This window comes from Gadus morhua, chromosome 20 (genome assembly GCF_902167405.1).
Source record: "Gadus morhua chromosome 20, gadMor3.0, whole genome shotgun sequence".
NCBI classification, from domain to species: Eukaryota; Metazoa; Chordata; class Actinopteri; order Gadiformes; family Gadidae; genus Gadus; species Gadus morhua.
This window is the reverse complement of record NC_044067.1, coordinates 5,012,529-5,033,901: the sequence shown is the minus strand read 5'-3', so window position 1 is coordinate 5,033,901 and position 21,373 is coordinate 5,012,529. Positions and strand designations below refer to the sequence as shown.

The following is a 21,373-nucleotide window of genomic DNA, read 5'->3' as shown; positions in this document are numbered from 1 at the left end:
CTCCAGATTCCACATGTGTGTTAGGATTGGGGTTTAGGGTTCGGGTTAAGGTTGGGGTTCAGGGTTAGGGTAAGGATTAGGCTGAACCCAGCTCTGGGGCCATAGTCAACAACAGGCAACAGGCTGCCAGTAGGAACGTATTCAAAGGGCATTCGGCATCTCTTCTTCACAAGTGCTTACGTAGACTAGAAAAAGTCAGAATGGCCTAAGTTGGTCATAAAACATATACATGTATTATCATCAGGCACCACCAATCACGTATAGATGTTGCTCTGTGAGTGCCGTCCAAAAAATGTCCTACAAATGTCATCATCCTCTCATTCCTCTCTCTCTTCCGCTCGTCCTTCCCTCTATCCCTCCCTCCCTCCCATCTTGCTGTCTGTTCCCTCCTTCTTCCTTTCAGTCCTTCCTCCCTCTCTCTCCCTCCCTCTCCCTCCCTACTTTCTTTCCGTCCTTCCTATCTCTCCCTCCCTCCTTTCTTCCGGTCCTCCTTCTCTCTCCCTCCCTCCCTCTCTCTCCCTCCTTTCTTCCCGTCCTCCCGCTCTCCCTCCCTCCTTTCATCCCTTCATCCCTCTCTCTCCCCCTCCTTCCTCCCCTCTCTCTGACGATCTATTGTAGCGTTGCCCGTCTTGGGGGGCTGCCTCCGTGACGAGTGAGGGGGGCGTTCCCCCGGCCCTTCCCTGAAAGGGAGAGGGGGGAGGGGGGGGGAGACGTTCCTTCACGACCCGTCCGAACCGGTTTGACGGGGAGGGGTCTTAATGTCATCCCGTTCCCACGTCGGAAGCTTCCGGGTGTTTGTCCCGACTCGGATTCCCCGCGGCATTCCGGCATGTATCAACATTCCGAACATGGCGGCGACGCTGTCGGAAGAATGCGGCGGTGGCTGCGATGGCTTGGGACCGACTGGCCCATTAACTCACACCTCTCCTGAGGTTATGCCCATGCTGGGGACGACTGCAGATTCAAACACGCTCTACTTGCTGAACGTAGGCCTGCTTACGGGGCATCCGTGGCCTACTGGCTAAGGAGTTGATCCGCTGATCGGAGGGTGGCCGGTTCGAATGCCGACCGGTAGGCAGATAGAAAATGTGGACAGGGGGAGTAGTTGTGCAGCACTCTCCTACATCCTCATCCAGGGATGAGGTGCCCTTAAGCAAGGCACCTGGTGCTGCACTGCGGCTGCCCACTGCCCCGGGTGCTCTGATATGCCCCACGTGTTCACCGGCCCCCGGATGGGTTAAAAGCAGAGAAAGACTTTCCCCAAAAAAAGGACAATAAAGGATAACTTAACTTACTATACCCTCACCACTTAGAGGGCCAATCGCTGAATTGAACATTGACACCAATGTTAAACTTCTGTTATGCAGACTAAAAGATCATTTGCTTACAGGTTTGAACAACACTGCTGCATTGCAACAATGACTGTACAGATACATATCATTCTGACTGTGTATGATTGCAAATAAATGGAAAGTAAACATTGTTTACCACACTCCACGTCAGTGAGTGTTACTCATGTCGCCCCTTAATGCTGCCGCACAGGTCATTCCTACCCTGAGATCTACAGCGCCTTAATGTGGCCATCCATCTACAATTAGCCACCATTTGCCTTCATTAGTCTCGTTTCGTACACACGGGCTAATTGCACATAATCTGACCTCATTACAGAAATATTTGAGCGCTCTCCTGCAGCTGGTGTTTGCCCCGGGCTGAGAGCTCCTCTACTGTAGCTGAGAGGCCCTGCTTGGTGCGAACCGAGCTGCCGCATGACTGGCGTACATCGGGTGTCACGTTAGTAAAAAAAATAACTCTTGGATTTCTGTGGCCAATTTGCATTATTTTCACGGCCATATTTCCCTCCTTAAAGTCACATATGTTTCTTTAATCATCCTCCACAGCTTTGAAAGTAATTTGATATTTGGAAAGTTTGTGGAAAATGTGTCAGCTTCGGCTCTGCCCAGAGCGAGAGACCAGAGAGCCACGGACAGGCTCTGTGGTTCGGGCAGCGTCTGCTGTTCCTCAACATGGAGAACACTTTAGTCCAAACACAGAGACAACCTAAAAATACAACATGCCCTCAAATTACTCTGCAGCAGACAACTGTAGACACAAGTCGGCCGAGTCTCCGGGCCACTTGTCAGCAACACTGGTCCAGAGACGTTCTGATGAAGTCCTTAGCACAAGCGGCAGAGACGTTCTCCTCATGATGTCATCGACACAACATCCAGATGTTCTCTTGGTGATGTCATCGACACAACATCCAGGGACGTTGTCCTGATGATGTCAATCGACACGACATCCAGGGTCATCCGCCTGATGATGTCTTCAACCCAACCGCCAGACACGTTCTCCTGATGATGTCATCGACACGACATCCAGACACGTCCTCCTGATGATGTCATCGACACGACATCCAGATACGTCCTCCTGACGATGTCATCAACACGACAAACACAGACGTCCTCCTGATGATGTCATCGACACAACGTCCAGAGACGTTGTCCTGATGATGTCATTGACACAACGTCCAGCAATGTTGACATCATCGCCAGTGTCCTGGGCCCGAAGCCAGGGCGTCCGGACCCGTTCGGGGGACGTGACTGGGGGGGGGGGGGGGGGGGGGGGGGGCGTTTTCCCACCGCTCTCCTCCGCGTGCCTTGCTCCGCATAGAGACCGTTCAACCCCCCAGCGGCCTGAGCTAATACGAAGATGTCTGGAGGCCGGGCCAGTGAATCGGTCACACGCTGAGGGGGGTTTAGCTGCCCCCTCCAACCCCTCCATCCCCTCCAACCCCACCAACCCCACCTACCCACGAGGTCATTTTAGCCTGGGATGAAATTGTAGAGGAGAGCGAGTCGAGGAGCACGGGTTATAACAGCCTCAGCTGGGGCCTGGTGGTAAACACTGGTCAGAGACAGTATGTGTCTGAGTGTCTTAAGTGTTAGTGTGTGTGTGTTTGTGTGTGTGTTTTAGTGTCTTAAGTGTTTGTGTGTTGAATTGTGCATATGTGTGTGTGTGTGTGTGTGTGTAAGGGTATGTGTAAGGGTGTGTGTGTATGTGTGTGTGTGTGTGTGTGTGTGTGTGTGTGTGTGTGTGTGTGTGTGTGTGTGTGTGTGTGTGTGTGTGTGTGTGTGTGTGTGTGTGTGTGTGTGTGCGTGTCTGTGTGGATGGATGGATGTAAACAGTGTGTATGTGATTGTGGTTCCTGCTGGGAAGGCAATCGTGGGGGAGGAGAATGGGTTGGGCTGGGTGATGAGGCATGATGAAAATATGCTCCAGTGTGTGTTTGTGGGTGTGCATGTACACACGTGCACACACACACACAGTCTGATGGTGAAGGGTAACCATTACCAGGGTAACCTTGGCGTTTAGAATTGTGCGTGTATGTAGTTCCGGGACGTCAGTGGTGCCATTGCACAGATTTACTACGCAATCAAAAATACATCACATGACCGCCTTACTCATTCATAGACCGTGTATTTTAAGGGTCATGATATGGGCGCTGAAAAAAGTAATTTCAAGAATGCAATCCCTCCAATACATATTCACAGAGGAGAGGCCCGTTCACAACTGTGCATGAAGAGACGCCAATAAACTGAAGTATATCGGCCAACGGGAAAGGGTTTGTGTTGATGATTTACGCCTCTCAATTAATTCCGACCTCGTGTTCTGAATCCTGAACGGCGTGCCTTCGTTCCATCACCCCGAGGAAAAACAAACCTCGCATTGAATTGATAAACACTAAGTTGTGAATATAAATATTTCCCATGACGGCTATTATACAATCAGATTCATCTATTCTAGGAATCCAGAACAGCGGACAAAGTGTAACTTCCAGCACAGGGCGTCCACACTGCTGTTTAAGAGTTAGTCTGAGCGTTGTCGGAGCTGCCCCAGCGCCGGCCCGACGGCTGGCACAAGACGATGTTTAGCTGGCGCCCGCTGTCCGCCAGCCGGCCTATCTAAGCCCTAAAACGCTTCTGCAGCGGCTCTCTGTCAAGACACACCCGCTCCGCTCCGGTATGCGATTGTCAACAGTAACTGAGCCGCAATCCAGCCCTGCACAAGTGAGCCCCGAACGAGAGGACCGCGATTGGCCCCGGCTCGGTCCAATCGCCTGCCTTTATCTGAGGATAATGCAGGCCGCCACGGCAGCTGGGCTTACAGGAAGAATTCGACCCCGCCCCGCCCGGCCTGGTTACTAAAACAGAGCCCTAAGTGGACCGTTACCCCGCAATATACAAACACACGCTGCCACCGTCACACAGGGCGCCCAGGGAGTACAGGGGATAGAGCGTACCGGAGCAGGCTGCCATGCAAATATGGGACACACACAAAAACACAGACACAGACACACACACACACACACACCTGCACACACACACATTTAATCACAACACACGACTTGCTGTCGTTGTAGTGAGATCTGCTCAACAGCTCGCTCTTCCTCACGGCTGTATCTTCCAAAACAAACAATGCCCCTTGTGACGAAACGTAATGGAAACAGGCTCCTCTGTAAGCTAAACAGACACTTTTAAATAAACTGGGACCCTATCCTGTGTTTGTTTTACAGACTGCATGCTAGAACAGGACTCGCATGCATGCAGGGATTTACATACACCACTTATACAGGGGCTGACGCTCCTTTAAACAACAGCGGATGACGCCTGACCCCATTAAAAACAAAACTTTAACCTCTGATCACTATCAATCGCACATACACACAGGACATGGCCACACACACACACACACGCGCGTGCGCACACACACACACACACGCGCGTGCGCACACACACACACACACACACACACACACACACACACACACATACAGGACACACACACACACACACACACAGGCAGGACACGCGCACACACACACACACACACCCACACCCACACCCACACCCACACACACACACACACACACACACATACAGGACACACACACACACACAGGACACACACACACACACACAGGCAGGACACGCGCACACACACACACACACCCACACCCACACCCACACACACACACACACACACACATACACACACATACACACACACCTGGCATTCTTTGGGTTATGGGATAAGGGTGAAGCCTGGAATGCCACAGCCAGACAGAGGTTTGCTCTCTCAGAGACTTGCAGTATATCTCTGCACAACAGACAATCCAACACACAAACAAGGGCTCACACACATACACACACACGTAAAAAGACAATAACACACAAAGCACTCACCATTGTGAGTGGATTCCTTGCGGTCCGCCACCTTCTTCAGCGCAGAGACGAGGGCATCGGAGGGAACGCGTGGACTCTCCACATACTTAGGCTTTCTGATTGGTCCTGCAGGCACCAATCACGCAGACAGAGGGGGAGAAAGAGGGAGAGAGAGTTACCGAGAGAGATACCAGTCACGCAGACAGAAGGAAAGAGAGAGACCGGTCACGCAGACAGACAGAGAGAGAAACCGGTAACGCATACTGATACAGAGAGAAAGAGAGTGAGAGAGAGGGAGGAAGAGAGAGGGAAAGAGGGAGAGAGAGGGAGAAAAGGAGAGAGAGGGAGAGAGAGAAGGATGGGGTGAGAGGGAGAGAGAGAAGGATGGGGTGAGAGGGAGAGAGAGATGGAGAGAGGGTTGGAGGGAGAGAGGGAGAAGTAAAGAGATAGAGAGGGAGAGAGGGAAGGAGACAGAGAGATAGGCAGAGAGGTAAAGAGAGATAGAGAGGGAGAGCAAGAGAGAGAGGGAGAGAGATACAGAGAGAGGCAGAGAGGTAAAGAGGGAGAGAGGGGGAGAGGGGGAGAGGGAGAGAGAGGGTGGTGGTATGAGAGATAATGAAAATGAGACGGAAAGAGAAGGGGGGTTCTTTCTGTATTAACGTATTCCAGATGGGTTAAGAGATGAGGCAGCACAGTCCTGGTGGGACACATTCTGCGGTGCTCTGTAGCTGCTACACACACATACTCACACACCACACACACACACACCACACACACACACACACACACACACACACACACACACACACACACACACACACACACACACACACACACACACACACACACACACACACACACACACACACACACACACCACACACGTAGCCTTTCTCACCGCCCGCTGGAGACGGTTCTCGCAGTGTAATAACAAACAGCTTGAAACCATCGCAATTAGCCCCATGCTGAACTTTAAACATGAACATCGAGTGTGAGGAGACAGTAGTTATCCCCGCGTGTTGACGCCACCCGTGTCCTCTTTCCTCCACACGGCTCCTCGTTTGCGTGAAGGGGAGCGGAGGAAGGTGAGGTTAGGGTCCGGGCTTCGCTGCGGAGGTCGGGTAACGGATCTGGGACGAGCCTGTTTTGGGGAGGAGTTGAAGGTCTGCTGGAGGCTCACTGCCTCTGGAGGGGACCATGACAACCCTGCTCCAGATACACAGCCCCCCTCCCCCCGCCCGCCCTCCTGGCGCAGCCACAGGTCTGTCTGTCCTCGTAACTGTGTGTGTGTCTGTGCGCTTGTGTGCTTGTGTGTGTGTGTGTGTGTGTGTGTGTGTGTGTGTGTGTGTGTGTGTGTGTGTGTGTGTGTGTGTGTGTGTGTGTGTGTGTGCATGTATGCGTGTTTGGCATCAATAAGATGTGAAGGATAAAGCCAGGTCAAGGCCCTTCACAGGTCCTCGTCTCTCTTCCGACCGCCCAGTCGTCAACGAGCTATCCCGCGGCTACATCGGTCTGCGTCGCGTTGTGAGCGTCCAACAGATAATGCCGTTTGCTTGAGTGACAGGAGTGAAACAAACGCTGAACCTTGACTTACGTTGACGTCTTACACCCACAGAGAGAACAGATAAGAACGACTTGAACGACAGTGCTGACTTACAGAAATCGGAACCAAACCAAAACCCATCAAGATCGGCTCGCGTCTTAAGGGACGCAAGGAAACACATTCAAGGGAGTCAAGGGAGAACAACAATCAATCTGCAAGTCTCAATCAGTTCAACACTGGCAGGGGAAGTGTGCAGCACGGTCAGGGGTATAGGGGGAGATAGCAACACAGCAGCCGGTCACCCCGTCGGGTGCCGCCATGGCCAGCAGACGCTATAGAGCTGGGGGAGAGACACGGCCATTCGCCATCGCCAGCACCAGAAGTAAGAGCAGCCTTAACACACGAGGTGGAGAGAGATAGTCATCCCCCCTCAACACTCCCCCACTGCTGCCAACTTCTATCCACTGATCTGGAAATGTCATCGCTACGGCCAGGACACCAGGTTCAGGCTAGGTCACTGCTCACCGTCCATGGACGTGTGAGTGGAAGTGAACATGAATGAGGGAAAGTGAGAGAGAGAGAGAGAGAGAGAGGTAGAGAGAGAGGTAGAGAGAGAGAGAGGGAGAGATCGAGAGAGAAAGAAGGTAAGAGAGAGAGAGAGAGAGAAAGAGAGAAAGAGGGTAAGAGAGAGAGAGAGAGAGAGAGAGAGAGAGAGAGAGAGAGAGAGAGAGAGAGAGAGAGAGAGAGAGAGAGAGAGAGAGAGAGAGAGAAAGAGAGGAAGAGAGTACCAGGATCTAAAGGTAGGATCTCAATCAAACAGCACTAAGCCAATGGGGGATAAAGTCATCTGAAGTGTGTTTGGAAGGATGGATGTTCTGCTGTTAGGGGAACCGTCCATCCAAATAGCTGGCCTGCCAAGACAAGAGGGCTGGCTTGTCTGGCCGACACAATCCACTATTCTGTCCTGAAAACCCACCATTCATCTGTGCACAGGCAGGCGGATCGTGCCAGGAGTCAAACCGATCCTATTAGAGTGAAACTGGAGAGAGACAGAGAGCGGGCTGGACACACGCCTCAGTCAGGGGCAGGGTCGACGGAGGAGTAATCTCACACCAGCTTCAAACACTCCGGCGCTACGACAGCCACACTGCGTGCGTCCCACACCGTAACGTAATCCATACGTTAACGCACTGAGGAGGAGGCACACTGGATCTCCACATGAGGCCACCGCGGGTCAGCCGTGTCTGGGGGCCCTTCGGGTCGGTTGTCAGGAGCCGGTGATGCAGACAACACTCGCTGTTCCCCTCGGCAACGCGGGACTCCGACTAAAAGGATGGAGAAAAGGGCCCCGTGCACAGAGAGGGTTTTGTTTCCAACCCGAAAGCTCACCTCCCAATTGACCGGCTTTCATGTTTACCCCAGAGCCTTTATCAATGGCCGCGGGCCCCCAGGGGCCGCGCCATTAGAACAGGGGCCGGTTGGCACTTAAGACCTGCGAATGAGCAGCCCGACTGTAATCGGCATGGCGACGCCTGCGGTGCAGGGGGGGGGGGGGGACGAAACATTTGAAGGACAAAGAGAGTGACACAGTAGAGCAACTCTTTCTCCTTCTCTTCCTTAAGACGCTGGCTGTGAAATCCAGAATGTAAATCCATTGGGCGTGCATGTCTCGGTCGCGCACCTCGCGTCAGCACGACAGGGGCTAGCTCTGTTTTAGAAGCTTCCTGTAGCCGACGTAGAGTGGAAGCGGAAACAAAGAGAGGCACAATGTAGTTCTTCACGGATGTGAGAGAAAGACTGAGAGACAACCCAAATGTTACAAAAGGAAAATTTGATTGCCTGTCACTACAAGAAGACACGTTATTACCGCAGATAAAATAATTATAATTATTCTTGAGACTCAGAATGAGTCAGAATGAATGACATGGGAGAACAACCGAAACGTAACAACGCACAACACAGGTCAAGGAGAACAACCGAAACACAACAGTACACAAAAGTACACAACACAGGTTAAGGAACCGCAGCAACGCATCAGTAAACAACACACGTCGATGAGAAAAAGTAAGGCCACGACAGAGAAGAACACAGGTCCATGAGAACACTAGAAACAGTACACAACGCAGGTCTTTAAACAGCAGCAACACACCACAGTGCGTTTCTCCGGCGCGACCGGTGGAAGTTGCAGCAGTAAAAGTAGGGTACGTGTGAAGGAGGGGAGAGAACGAAGCGATGGCCACGGAGGGAAAGCACACTCTTTAGACGACATGGTGGAAGGGGAGTGACATGTGTGTGATGGAGAGTGCCGAGGAGGGGCGGGGGCGGGGGGGGGAAGGCTCCGGGGAGAGGAGCTATAGGCGAATGTGACTGCTGAAGAACTCCCCGCACGCCGGCCCTCACCGGAGGACTCAGGGGCCCGTGACTACTGAGCTGTCAAGCTACACACATGCAGACGCAAACACACACACACACACATGTACACACACACACACAAAAACACACAAATGCAGACGCACACACACTCACACACACACACACACACACACACACACACACACACACACACACACACACACACAAAAAAACACAAATGCAGACGCACACACAACCACACGCACACGCACACACACACACACACACACACAACCACACACACACCTGGAACAATAGTATATACAGTCGAGGTCTATTACAGAGGACAAACCCAGATGATTGTTCATGGTTGGCCAGTAATTGAGGGGTTTCTACACATTCTTAAGAGATGCACTCTGACTCATTTCTGAACTTCTCAGCGAGACACTAGTCTCTTTATGCGACACTGGGAAGGAAACCACTTTAACAATAACCATCTTTATGTCCCAAAATGTCAAGAGAAAACCTCAAAAAATGAAATATTCAGGCAGAAGAAGGTTGAACTTAACATTAAAATGCAACAGAGAACTGTACGAGTATGTCTCCGATGCATTGGCCAATCAATGAAGTACCAAGGCTATTGGTAATATTATGGTATGGAATATGGCATGGATTATGGCCAAGACATAGTCCAGTATTTACTTAAACCGGTCACACTGTGGAATTATACTGTGTAAATCCCAGAATAATATTACATTAAAATAAATCTACATTTTCATCAAATCACATCCACCCTTCATTTTAGTGGCTCAATATCTGACCCAGCAACGCAGCAGTTCCTTAACCCCTTTAACCATACATGTGTAACAAGTCCACCTTTGCCACATGGCGTTTCATTAACTCATATGAATAATACATGGTTCCCGTGTGTTTACACAAAGCTAACCTGAAACTCAAACAAAGTCCGCTCCTCTGCTCATCGCCCCACCGGGTACGCCCTCCTGAAGTCCTGGGAGATGTGAGCCAGTGTGCCGTGGCAGTCTACCGCCGGGCTCTGAGACGAAACCCTCGCTTCGGATGAAAGATGGGGAACGGCGCGCCGTAACGAGCCCAAGCAGGGAGGCGGTAAAGCGCGCTGAACCACAGAGCTGCGGGTGTAGGGGGGCGGAGGGGAAGAGCGGTTCACCTGCAGCACATCACCGGCTCACCTCCTTTCAAAGAGTCCTCTGTAGCATCACAAGGTTGTTTTATGGCAGAGTCCCCCCAAGACCCATCAATACACACACCCAGGGCCGCCCACTCACTGCCAACACCCTTGAGAGCAGCTCAATCCCGGGGATGAAAGGGCTCCTTGAAGGGGAGCAGGGATGATTTGTACTGTAGATTTGTCCGGGCTGCTCGGAGACGAGGACAAATCCAACTCGACAGAACATCTTTGCACGGCGTCGCTTATAATTAGTCGGCCAGTGAATGCCACGTCTTCTAAATTAGTGAACCTGCTCCTCATTTGTAGAGGAGAGCTACAATGAATGACAAGGAGATCTTTTCAGGATCTTTTTTCTTACTTTGTTGATTGTGAAAATGAATCTCACAGGGCGACGAAATGATTCTCATCACTCTTTTTTTCCGAGCTCAGAACATCTCTGAAAAACTGTTTCAAAGAACACCTGAGATGAACCGACATCTAAATATCGAGCTCCTGTGTGGACCAGCTGTACATATACAAGTGGGGACATTTAATTTAATGATTCTTTCTAAGGCTGCTCTACTGCCTAACCTAATGAACTGTTTTTATTGAGTTATTGTGTAATATAATTGTTGTATGGTGGAGGTTATGTCATTTCAAGCAGAAGCTGTCCTTGAAAGTTTTGTAGTGTTAATCACTGCCCTTTCATTACCAAGGGTAGAGAAAACCGACAGTTAATCCATGTGCTTTATCAAAAGCCAGCAGGCATGACATGACTTACACAAAGTTCTGGGTTCAAATGTACCGGGCGGTGCACATATCGCATTCATATCCTGCAAGATATTTCCGACATTCACCCACTCAACGAAAATAATTCCATTAATTTTGTATTCATTCATTCTTGTTTGATCTTCAGAATCAGGCATATATTGAAAACAAGTGAGATAAAAAATGGTATTTCATGTAACAATTTTGTCAATATCTTGTCACTCAATGCCATCCACTGTTCCAGCTCTATTGGTATCCTGTCAATAAACCAACCAACAATCAATGAACAGGCAAACGCTAGTCGACTGGAGGCAACAGTGTTCAACTCATAACGCTGGGAGCTTCTGCTTCCATTTTTTAACTGAGCAGAAATAATTTGCGGCTCTATTGTTGAGCAATGTGTGGGGTGACTCGGTATCACTGCTGTCAGAGGAACGGAGCGCAAGCTTTTTGGTGCTCGGGCTCAGGAATGAACAGCTACGTCAATGAGGACGTCATTAAAGGTCTGAGCAGGACTTCATCAAATGTCTGAATGATCAAAACAAAGTTTAGTGGCAATGTGTAAATCCACAGGGAGGATGTATAATTTAGGAGATTTCAATTGTGGTCACTTTTCTCCAATTGTCATCTCCTTGGCCTTTATTGGCTGTTATGGAAATGAAGCAAAGAGCTTTCAAACCTGTCTATTAAAAAAATAAAAGTTGAAATGAATTTCATGCAAAACGACCTACAGGAGACCCAGTCACCCGCTTGGCTCATTGCTTACATACCAATTAAAATGATAAGCTGCCAGGCAGGGCAATAAATATGATAACAATTGCCATTTTATGTTCCCTTGAAGGTGGACAATGAGCAAAGTGTGGCACTAATTGTCGCCCACGTGACTGTGGGACAGTCACACATCAAAATAACTGTCAAATGTTTCAACAGAGCCTCCTCCGTCGTCACCCCTTGGTGGAAAATAAGCAACCTATTGTGCCATTGAGGGCTATCCAAAATCATACGGGAGTCACCTTGAACAGGACAGGGTGAATCCAAATTTATTAAAGAGGTTGAAGGGTGAACCGTTGAAATTCAGCAAATTACAGAAAATCAAGTTTGAATACATATTCAAAATGCATCAGCGACGTTCAGTACAGTGCAACCTTGAGGCAAGCAGCTGCCATGTAACTGGTTATGAGTCATCACAACCAGAGGAGGTCACTGTGGAGTTACCCTGGAGACGTCCCACCCTCCTACTGGAGGAGGTACTGGGAGCCAGCAGCCTAGGCTATAATCCACCTAAAGGCTCTGTGTTGCTTTGGCACACTTCATAGTGAGGTTAGCATTTCAAAGGGAGCCCGCTAACCCTTGAGCAGGGTCTTGATGGAACATCCTATCTGGAGATGGCTTTTGTTAAAAAAAAAAAAGCCCTTCCCTGGGACTTTGTAGACCCGTAAACAGTCAGGCAGTAAAGCCTGGGTCCTGGTCAACACATGTCAGACTGGTGTGTCGCGGTTAAGCTGCAGGCTTAGCCCATCAAAGTTATAGCGGCCAAAGGCACCAGGCCTTTGTGGCTCAGGCATCAGTCACGCTCCTAATTAAGCCAGTGTTTCTCTGTTGTCCCCTGTGATGTTTTCACGGAGAGAACACCCAATTGGCTGGTCCCTTCCACAATGCTGTAGATTATCCAATCTGTCAGGAAGTGACTGAAAACCCACAAAATACGGCCTCAATCTGAGAAACCGCTTCCTCCGAAAGCCAGCGAGGATTGCTGGATAAGGGAGATTCATGTTGGGCGGTGAGTGTTGTTGCGGTTGTATAACTTGGGACTTTTTTGAGCACAAAATGGATTAGGTCATGTGTCTGCAGCCTGAGAGAGAAAAAACCCTCTATCTATCTCTTCACTCACATCACATTGTTTCTTAAATAGGGGAGGGCAGTACAGCCTACCACGTGAGACTAGGATGTGGAATTCTGATTCTGGTCTGGACACCGGAAAATAGAAACAATATCCACATAAAACGTGTCTCACATTGAGTGTGACACCTGGTCGCCTCGACCGATTTAGCAGGGATGAGCCAGAGAGAACACTGCGTTACGGCCCGGGCTGTTTTCGACGCCGACCCGAGACATTTCGTGCGGCATGTGTGTTATTAACACTCGGTGTGAACCCTCTCCCTGCAGCTTTTCACACTTACCTGTAAAGGACGGCTGCAGACGAGTGCTGCCCGCACCCCCCCCCCCCGTCGACCCCCGATCCCGTCCCGTCCCCACCGCAGGCTTCTGTAAAACCCCATCATGTCCGTCCCCCCCCCCCCCCCCCATCAGAAGCCTCGTGGGAGCGTCCCTTTAATGAGAGTTCCTTCCTCCCTGCTTCCCCGGGTCCTGCTCACCTTCACAGACGGTGCCCTACCCCCGCCCGCCGCCCTTCCTCTGGGCCTCGCGCTGTCATTTTTAAATGTGCATTTCATCAGCGCCGCCTCCGATGACTTGGAAACAACCATGAAAAAAACCAATAGGGCCCGAGGATGTTGTAAAGGAAAAGGTGTGTTGCCTCTGTAATTGGACTTCGGCGGAATCACTGAGTCACGTCACCGTGAGTCACAGACGCGTGTTGGTAAATACCCGCATGCCATTCGTTCTGTGCTATAGATGTGGCGCCGTCCGATGCATTAAAAGCATAATTCAGTGATTTGTTGATACCGTTTGGGTACTTTTGCTGCTGCAGATATTTTTTGGTAGGAGATGCAGCGTGGAGTTCATGTGAAATGAGGCTGCGCGGGTGAAAGCCTCATTATAAAAAAAAAGTGCATCTCACAGGAACATTTAAAAAAGCAATCACAAGCTAGTCTGCAATCTTTAACTCAAATTAAACATGATTAAATGTCCTTCCTATTACAAACATCCCAATCAAGCTCAATCAAGACAAACCCGGCGTACGAAATCATGGAGCAAGAATTCTTATTTTAAATATACACTTAAAGCCGAAACAAGACAAGTATACAAAAGTGACAATGGCCTGCCAGATGTTCACAGCGCAGGCCTACACCCTATACAGACAAACCCATTTCATGCTACAGAACAGATCAAAGCCACCACCACTATAAACAAAGAGTAGATAGTCCACAGATGAGAGCCAGATGTGAACGGAGCCAAAGTGTTCACTCTGAGCAGTTCAATCCTCGTTGCCATGTCTTTAGAAAACAAAGGCACAGGTTGAAACAACTTAGGAGACTAAACTATGTCCTGAGGCTTTGAAGACAGCACTCACCCACAGCTGCTGACAAGTGGGTTCACTAAACGGCGGAGAGAGACGAACGAAGAGCTGGGAGAGTAGGACGCTCGGGCCGAGTGTAAACACACCGCCTTTAAGAGTGGACCCAGCGTAAACAAGCAGTGCCATCGTCAGGACCACCATCCTGACGGAAGCTGATCAAACGGAGGGGGAGGGGGGGGGGCACCAATACATCTCCTGTGTGCCGGGGAAAGTATGAAATGTAAATTCAAAACCGCTGGGAAGTCGAGCGACGCAATCGTTCCGGCTGCTGCTCCTCGCGGCGCCGGAGTTTCAGCGTTTTTCCAAAGGAGTTTTAGTTTCAACACACAGAAGGCTGAGGGCTAAAGCGCTAGACTAGCTTCTAGCCAGAAAGCGCTGTCACTCCTGGAACGGTGTCAGATGTTCAACACTGACACAAATCACCGGAAGGTAGACTGAAAACTTTGCTTGCACACAACTTCCACAGAGAAGTGCAATTCCCTGAGAAGGAAAGGGAGGGAGGGGGGGGGGGGGGGGGTGAATGTTGCAAAGAGTAATAGGCAATATTGTCGTAGTGCACGTCATTTGTCTGGTTGATGATGCTGGCCTTTGGTCGGGGGAGAAAAGGTTTCCTCTGTCAGATGGCTAAACAGAGAGGGCCATCTGTGATGACAGTAGCCGGATTGCTTCAGTACCTCTATATCATGCGGGCTTCACAAAGGGAAAAGCCAGCAGAGGTGAGGTCTGGGAGACGATGAGGTGGGGAAAAGTGTAGCGGAAGTTTCACAAAATCTAATTCCAAGGCCCAATCCCATTTCTACCCCTTACCCCTTCCCCTTACCCCTCCCCCTTGTTTTGAAGGGGTAAGGGGAAGGGGTAAGGGGAAGGCGTAAGGGGTAGAAATGGGATTTAGCCTTAGGCCCAATCCCATTTCTAATCCCAAAACTAGCCTGCCCCGGCATCTCCGATGTCTCTGGGCCACGGTTACGTTTACACATGAAGCAGCATCCTCTTCCACAAAATAATCTGAAGCCATTAATGCAATGAGTTCGAGTTCCTTTCTGGAATGGGAATACATTGAAGGATTCCTGAAGGATTCATCCTTAGTTTTTTGCTACCACAATGAATATTCAGAGATAAGATGAAAAAGAATAAAACATATTTATAAACAAACTTCAATCATGTAAGAAGAATAGGACCGGCCTATTCTCCTTCATAAGAAATCAGAAAATGTAAATATGTGGATGAATGAGGTTAACTGAGGTTTTTATTCAACTGTTATTTAGCATGTTCATAATGAGCCAATTCAAAAAGCCCATTATAATAATGTTATATTATAAAAGGATATCATTATATTATATCAGTATATGCTTATTTCTAATCATTGGAATGTTTTATTTCTGTCAATTGGTCACAAAACCTAATTTCGACACAATGACAATAAAGTGAATCCAATCCAATCCAATTCGATTTGAGCATATGTTAGCATATGTTAGCATATGTTAGCGTATGCTAATTCTTCTATGCAGTCCTTATTAAATGCACATGTATGTTAAACCTTTCTCTCCCTCCCTGTCATAGCCTGTTATCTTCCCATTACCGGTTTTATTCAGTTGATCCATCAATTGAAAGTATCACACAGTGAATACAGAAAGGCTAATCGTGTTGCTCTGGAATTCTAATACCATGCCGGTACCGACCTGAAACCGCTGGCACCCACCTGAGACCGCTAATATCAACCTAAGAAAGCTGGTACCGACCGGAAACAGCTGGTACCGACCAGAGACAGCTGTTACCGACCTGAGACAACTGGTACCAACCTGAGTCAGCTAGTATCGACCTGAGACAGCTGGTACTGACCAGAGACAGTTGTTACCGACCTGAGTCAGCTAGTATCGACCTGAGGCAGCTGGTACCGACCTGTGACAGCTAGTATCGACCTGAGACAACTGGTACCAACTTGAGTCAGCTAGTATCGACCTGAGTCAGCTGGTACCAACCTGAGTCAGCTGGTACCGACCTGTGACAGCTGGTACCAACTTGAGTCAGCTAGTATCGACCTGAGTCAGCTGGTTCCAACCTGAGTCAGCTGGTACCGACCTGTGACAGCTGGTACCAACCTGAGTCAGCTAGTACCGACCTGAGACAGCTGGTACCAACCTGAGACCGCTGTTACAGACATGAGGCAGCCGGTACCAAACTGAGACCGCTGGTACCGACCAGAGACCGCTGGAACCACCTTGAGCTAACAGGGAGCAGCCTGAGACAGCTGGTACCAAACCCAGACCTTAAGGCTGAGAGTCCAACACCACTGCTACGCTATCTAGCCTCCCTCAGCAGAAAAGTATGTAGCCTGAAATTATTTTTGAAATATTATGTAAGAACAAGAGAAGAGCCGAGTGTGAGCTCGTACCTGGGGATCTCTTGCTGGCGGCACGCAGGGGCATCATGTAGGTCTGTCTTGGCAGGAGAGGCGAGGAGGGCAGGGACATGGAAACTCCCTTGGCCAGGCTCATCCTGAACACATCCTCCTGCAGGTAAGGGAGGGCAGCGCCCCCCTCCTGCGGCTGAGGGAACCCGTCAGACGGGCCTCTCCTCTGGGCACCGTGGCTGTGGACATCCCCTGCTGGGGAGAGCGAGGAGGACATGGAGGTTAGGCAGGGCCCATGTTGAGGATGTTGAAGCCGCGATTGTTCTGACGTCTCCCAGCTAGAGCACTGATGTTGTAACGTCATGAATTAATAACTGGGGCAATGTAGCGGACTGAGTGGGTAATTTAGGTCGTAATTACTACTGCCTATCTCTCGTACATACATTATGCAGGAGAAACCTTCCCGCCCCACACATCTGAAACTCAACTTACTTCTAGTGAAACGGCATAAACTTCAGAGCGCCTTTGTTCATGATAGATCATAGTCCTTGACCATTGATTAAGCAATGTGCACCCTTTTTTTGATTTACCACCATCAACAACCCTAGTTAAAAAGAATGAACAATCCTAAATCTATAACTTTCTGACGACACTGTGCTATCACACTAAACCTATAGCCACCTTTGAATCATGAGAGAGAGCTAGCGAAGAAAACCCTTTTTCTCTGGCACTACTCTATGGAAAACAGATTCATGAGAATGTGAAGGGAAGCCATGTTAGGAATATTGATTCTCAGGTGGGGTCAGTGGGTTTCTCTCATGCCAGGAGGCCAAATGAAGAAGGGTAAATAGGGCTGTTAGATAACATGTGACTCATTGGACACACCGGTTGATAACATGCTGAAGAGGCCTACTACCTAACTGGGAAAACCCATTTAGCAAGCAACATCCAGTACTCCCACAATGCCAGTAGTGCCTAGTGCCTAGTGCCTCAACATACAAAACAGTAATACAAAAACGAATTGAGGTGCACTTCATATATTTTATACAGAGAAATATGCCAAGGGCAAGAGTGGATCCTGCCTTTGCCATGGCCAGGTTCACAATAATGTTTCCAGTGTGGCAGCAAGGCTACGCTTTAAATGAGATAACCTAACTTGTGGAAAAGTGCCCTGGAGCGACTCCTCTGTATACTCAGCACGACAAACCAGCATTAGAGCCAACAGCAGCACTCTGCCCCGTGGGCTAATCTGGTAACCATGAGTCTTGGGATAGAGAAACAGGTCTTGTGTGCAAGGAAAATAAGGAAATAGGTTTTGGATTTCTTGGTTCTTTTCTTTAAAAAATGAGTCAGTGCGGAATAACCTGTTGAGCCGTTTGAGTGGGAAGAGAATAAAAACCCATTTGACATTTAAGACGATTTTTTTCTTCTTTTTAGTTTCCCCTGCAATTGCACCCTTACTTTCAATAGGCTGCTGTAGCTCTGTTCTGTTTGGTAGCCAAGGTTATATTCTCGTTAGAAATTCCAATTCTTGTTAGCAATTCCCATTCCATACCAAGACATCAATACTGCACGCCCTCAAGCTTTAACTGGAGACTTTAATCACTGAAAGAAACAGCTCTGCAGACCCTTAGGGGCTGCAGAGCTATACACTACATGAATAAGTTCCTGCATCACGGAGACCAATGTTTCCAGGAAGGCCGAAACATCGCCACAGAGACAGCAAAGTCATCGATTCTGTGGCCTTAATGTTCTCCCCTACCAGAGATAATGTATGAATGATCCACCTCTAATAACACCACTCATGCGTCAGCGGGCCTTACTCTGTGATCATCGCCGATGTGGCGCACCACAGCTACGACAATTAGCTTTCGGTTCTGTCTCCTGCACCGCGGGTTTCTTGTACACGGAGGGAGACCTCAGCAGACTAGCAATGACAGCGGGCTGCAGTCAGGGCTTTTTCGACCACTCACACATAACGCGGAGGCGCGGGAGCCTTGAGAGTTCTGCTGCCTCGCTCCACGGTGAACTGCGAGCGTTGTTGGCCTTGGAACTAATCTGAAACAGAGAGTTGTTTTCCACCAGCCCGGCTCTCCACAGGGGACACACAGCCCAGTCCTGTGCTTTTAAAAGTTTTTTTTTTTTTTGATCCCCAACAAAAGAGAGCAGCAGAGACAGGAAACGCTCACTGGTCTGCACTCCCACGGCCACGTTGTAGGACTCGTGGTGTCTGGTCCCGCTGCCAAGGCCAGGCCACCTTTAAGAACCTTGACCCCAGTAGGAACGGCTGGCCTGAGATCAGCATTCACGACCATCAGGGTCGGCTTTGATACAGCAGGTCCTGACAGGAGTGCAATGCTATGATCCCTGATGAGGGAACCTGCGTTCACCTGTAGGACTTCCACTGTCTGATAATGACGTGTCATTCTTCACACGACAGCTTCCTGCCTACGGGGTACACCAGTCACCAATCATTAGAGACGCATTTAAAAGGGAGCTTTCTCTACGGGACGCTACTCGTAACTCTTAACGAGTATTTTGACAAGTAAACAGGGCAGACATGACAGATGGATCCCTGCTTTCATTTGATCTAGACTTGGAAACCAAAGACTGGTAAAACTTTACAGAGAGCTCATGTTTTATAAGCACTCTTCAGGAGTAGTCTTTGTACATGTCTGGAAACATGCTTCCCAATTAAAAAACTGATTTATTAAGCCCACAGTTTATTGGGCATTTTGTATACTTGAAGTAAATATGTTCTTCATTTCATTCTGAATCATTAAACACAACTAAATATCAAATTTATTATCAACTGAAAAAGAGTGGTAAATAAAAGCAAGTACTTCCCACGTCCCTTGAAAGTCAAAAGTTATCAAAATAACTGAAGCAATGAGAAAACAGTTTAATCATAGATTTATTTTCCCCGTGCTGGAACGATGCGATCTGTCGTGCTTCGTCGCGCTGCTGTTCTGCACTAAACGGCAACAATGCGGTTCACCGTAGCACCGGAGTGCTATACGGCAGGGGTGACGGACAATGGGCGTCAGAGAGAGAGAGAGTGAGCGAGAGAATGAGAAAGAGAGAGAGAGAGAGTGCCATTCATACAGAGCTTAAATCTGTTACAAGGGCAATTAACCTAAACACTCCTGTATCACAATACCACCATTGTGAGGTGGCCAGTAAAACGGAGGCCAGAAACCTACTGAGAATTGTCAACTGAGAGGTGGGAAAGGGCTTCCTTTATGGCAAACAAAGATATGCAGGGAGTCAGTGAGTCGATGCCATCACCCTGCGCCAGTACAATTGTATAAACGTCCCAGCACACACAAATGAAGGACTCCATTGTGAATGTATTCCTGCGTCACTACACACCGTGTTATTTTGTGAACCTCCGAATAAATCCACCCCAAAAAAAAAACGGATTCTAACTCTACAAATACCAAACTATTTCCTATATACAACTGCACACTTTTTGACGCGTTTACCTCAGAAAGACTGCGATATCATCCTTCAAACCAATCCACCCAAATCGGGTTACTCAGCCACTGGAAAGTGCTATGGATCCGCCCAGGGCAGGCAGTAGAAGAGGCACAACCAACGCTGGCTTCAGCCATGACACATGCATGTTGAAGAGGTTAGCGCACAGGGGCAATTAAGGGCGACGGTTCTGAAAGCAAGAGGCGCCACATAAAAGATGGCGGTCCGAGTGGTCCTGGTTAGGCGGCCCGGCCTGCCAGCTGACCCACGGCGTACAACACAGAGGACAATGAGGACGTACGCCAGGACTATTTCAGTCGCTTTTCCCCGACCTCTCGCTGGGATGAGGCCTGCAATTTTCAGCCCATGCCGTGGTCAAGGAAGCCAGCCCTGTCTAATTATACCGTGCTGCCCCAAAAATAATGTAAAAATGATTGCATGCTTTCATTTGCTCATCAAAAGGACGACCCAAACGAAGCCCACATGGGCATGTCATCAGAAAGGACCCTCGGTGCCAAGAGCACTCTTTCATTGTTGAGACGTTTAACCAAATAATCATTAGAGATTGATCGCTGGAGAACGATCCACGGCGGGAACTACGCGGCCCGCAGTCGCTTGAGTAAATATTTAGCCAGACGAAAACAGCTTTGGGTTTAGTGTTCCGAGGGAGAATATACAAATATAAACCAACTTGTTGATACGTTCAGCCATAATTTGAATGTACAGTGCACGCCGGCCAGTGGTTTGGTGCCATCCAGCTCAAAAGTCTTGTTTTGTATATTTAGGATACGGATCAGCTTCAACAAAATGAAAACAAAACATTGATTCTGGAGTGTGTTAACATTTGAAAGTAAATCCATGCAGTCGATAGAGAGCCCCCCCCCCCCCCCCCCCCCCCCCCCACACTTCCCAGTAGAGACGGATGTTTTCAATGTTCGTCAGAGAAACAAATAGAGAAGTTAACCTTGAGGCTTTTTTAGACAAGAAGACATTTGGTATTCAAAGTGAGAAGCCGTTCTGCACAAGATATCCATTACGGACATCAGATGTTTACTCTTCTTCCTGGAAGAACAAACCCAAATGCCAATTTTGCATATGTGATCAACTGTGATGCTTTCAAACATGCTCTTTGAAACGTGTGTGCTGTGTGCGTTTGGGAGTTTGTGCTCTTCTGTGATCTTGCTTTTTTTGTAAAAGAAAGAGTCTGAACATTATG

The 21,373-nt window shown here is 48.9% G+C and overlaps 1 protein-coding gene across 4 annotated transcripts in view; it reads right to left on the bottom strand.

The window, feature by feature from the left end:
* Positions 1-21,373, bottom strand: part of LOC115533321 (protein TANC1) — a 134,566-nt gene that overhangs the window by 73,444 nt on the left and 39,749 nt on the right. For 3 of the 4 annotated variants that reach the window (XM_030343774.1, XM_030343776.1, XM_030343777.1), the window contains exons 3-4: positions 16,723-16,935; positions 5,244-5,348 (exon numbers count right to left, since the gene is read on the bottom strand). In XM_030343774.1, coding sequence (XP_030199634.1) covers positions 5,244-5,348; positions 16,723-16,935 — 318 coding nt within the window. The remainder of the gene's footprint in view (positions 1-5,243; positions 5,349-16,722; positions 16,936-21,373) is intronic. The other variant, XM_030343775.1, reaches the window with a different exon arrangement.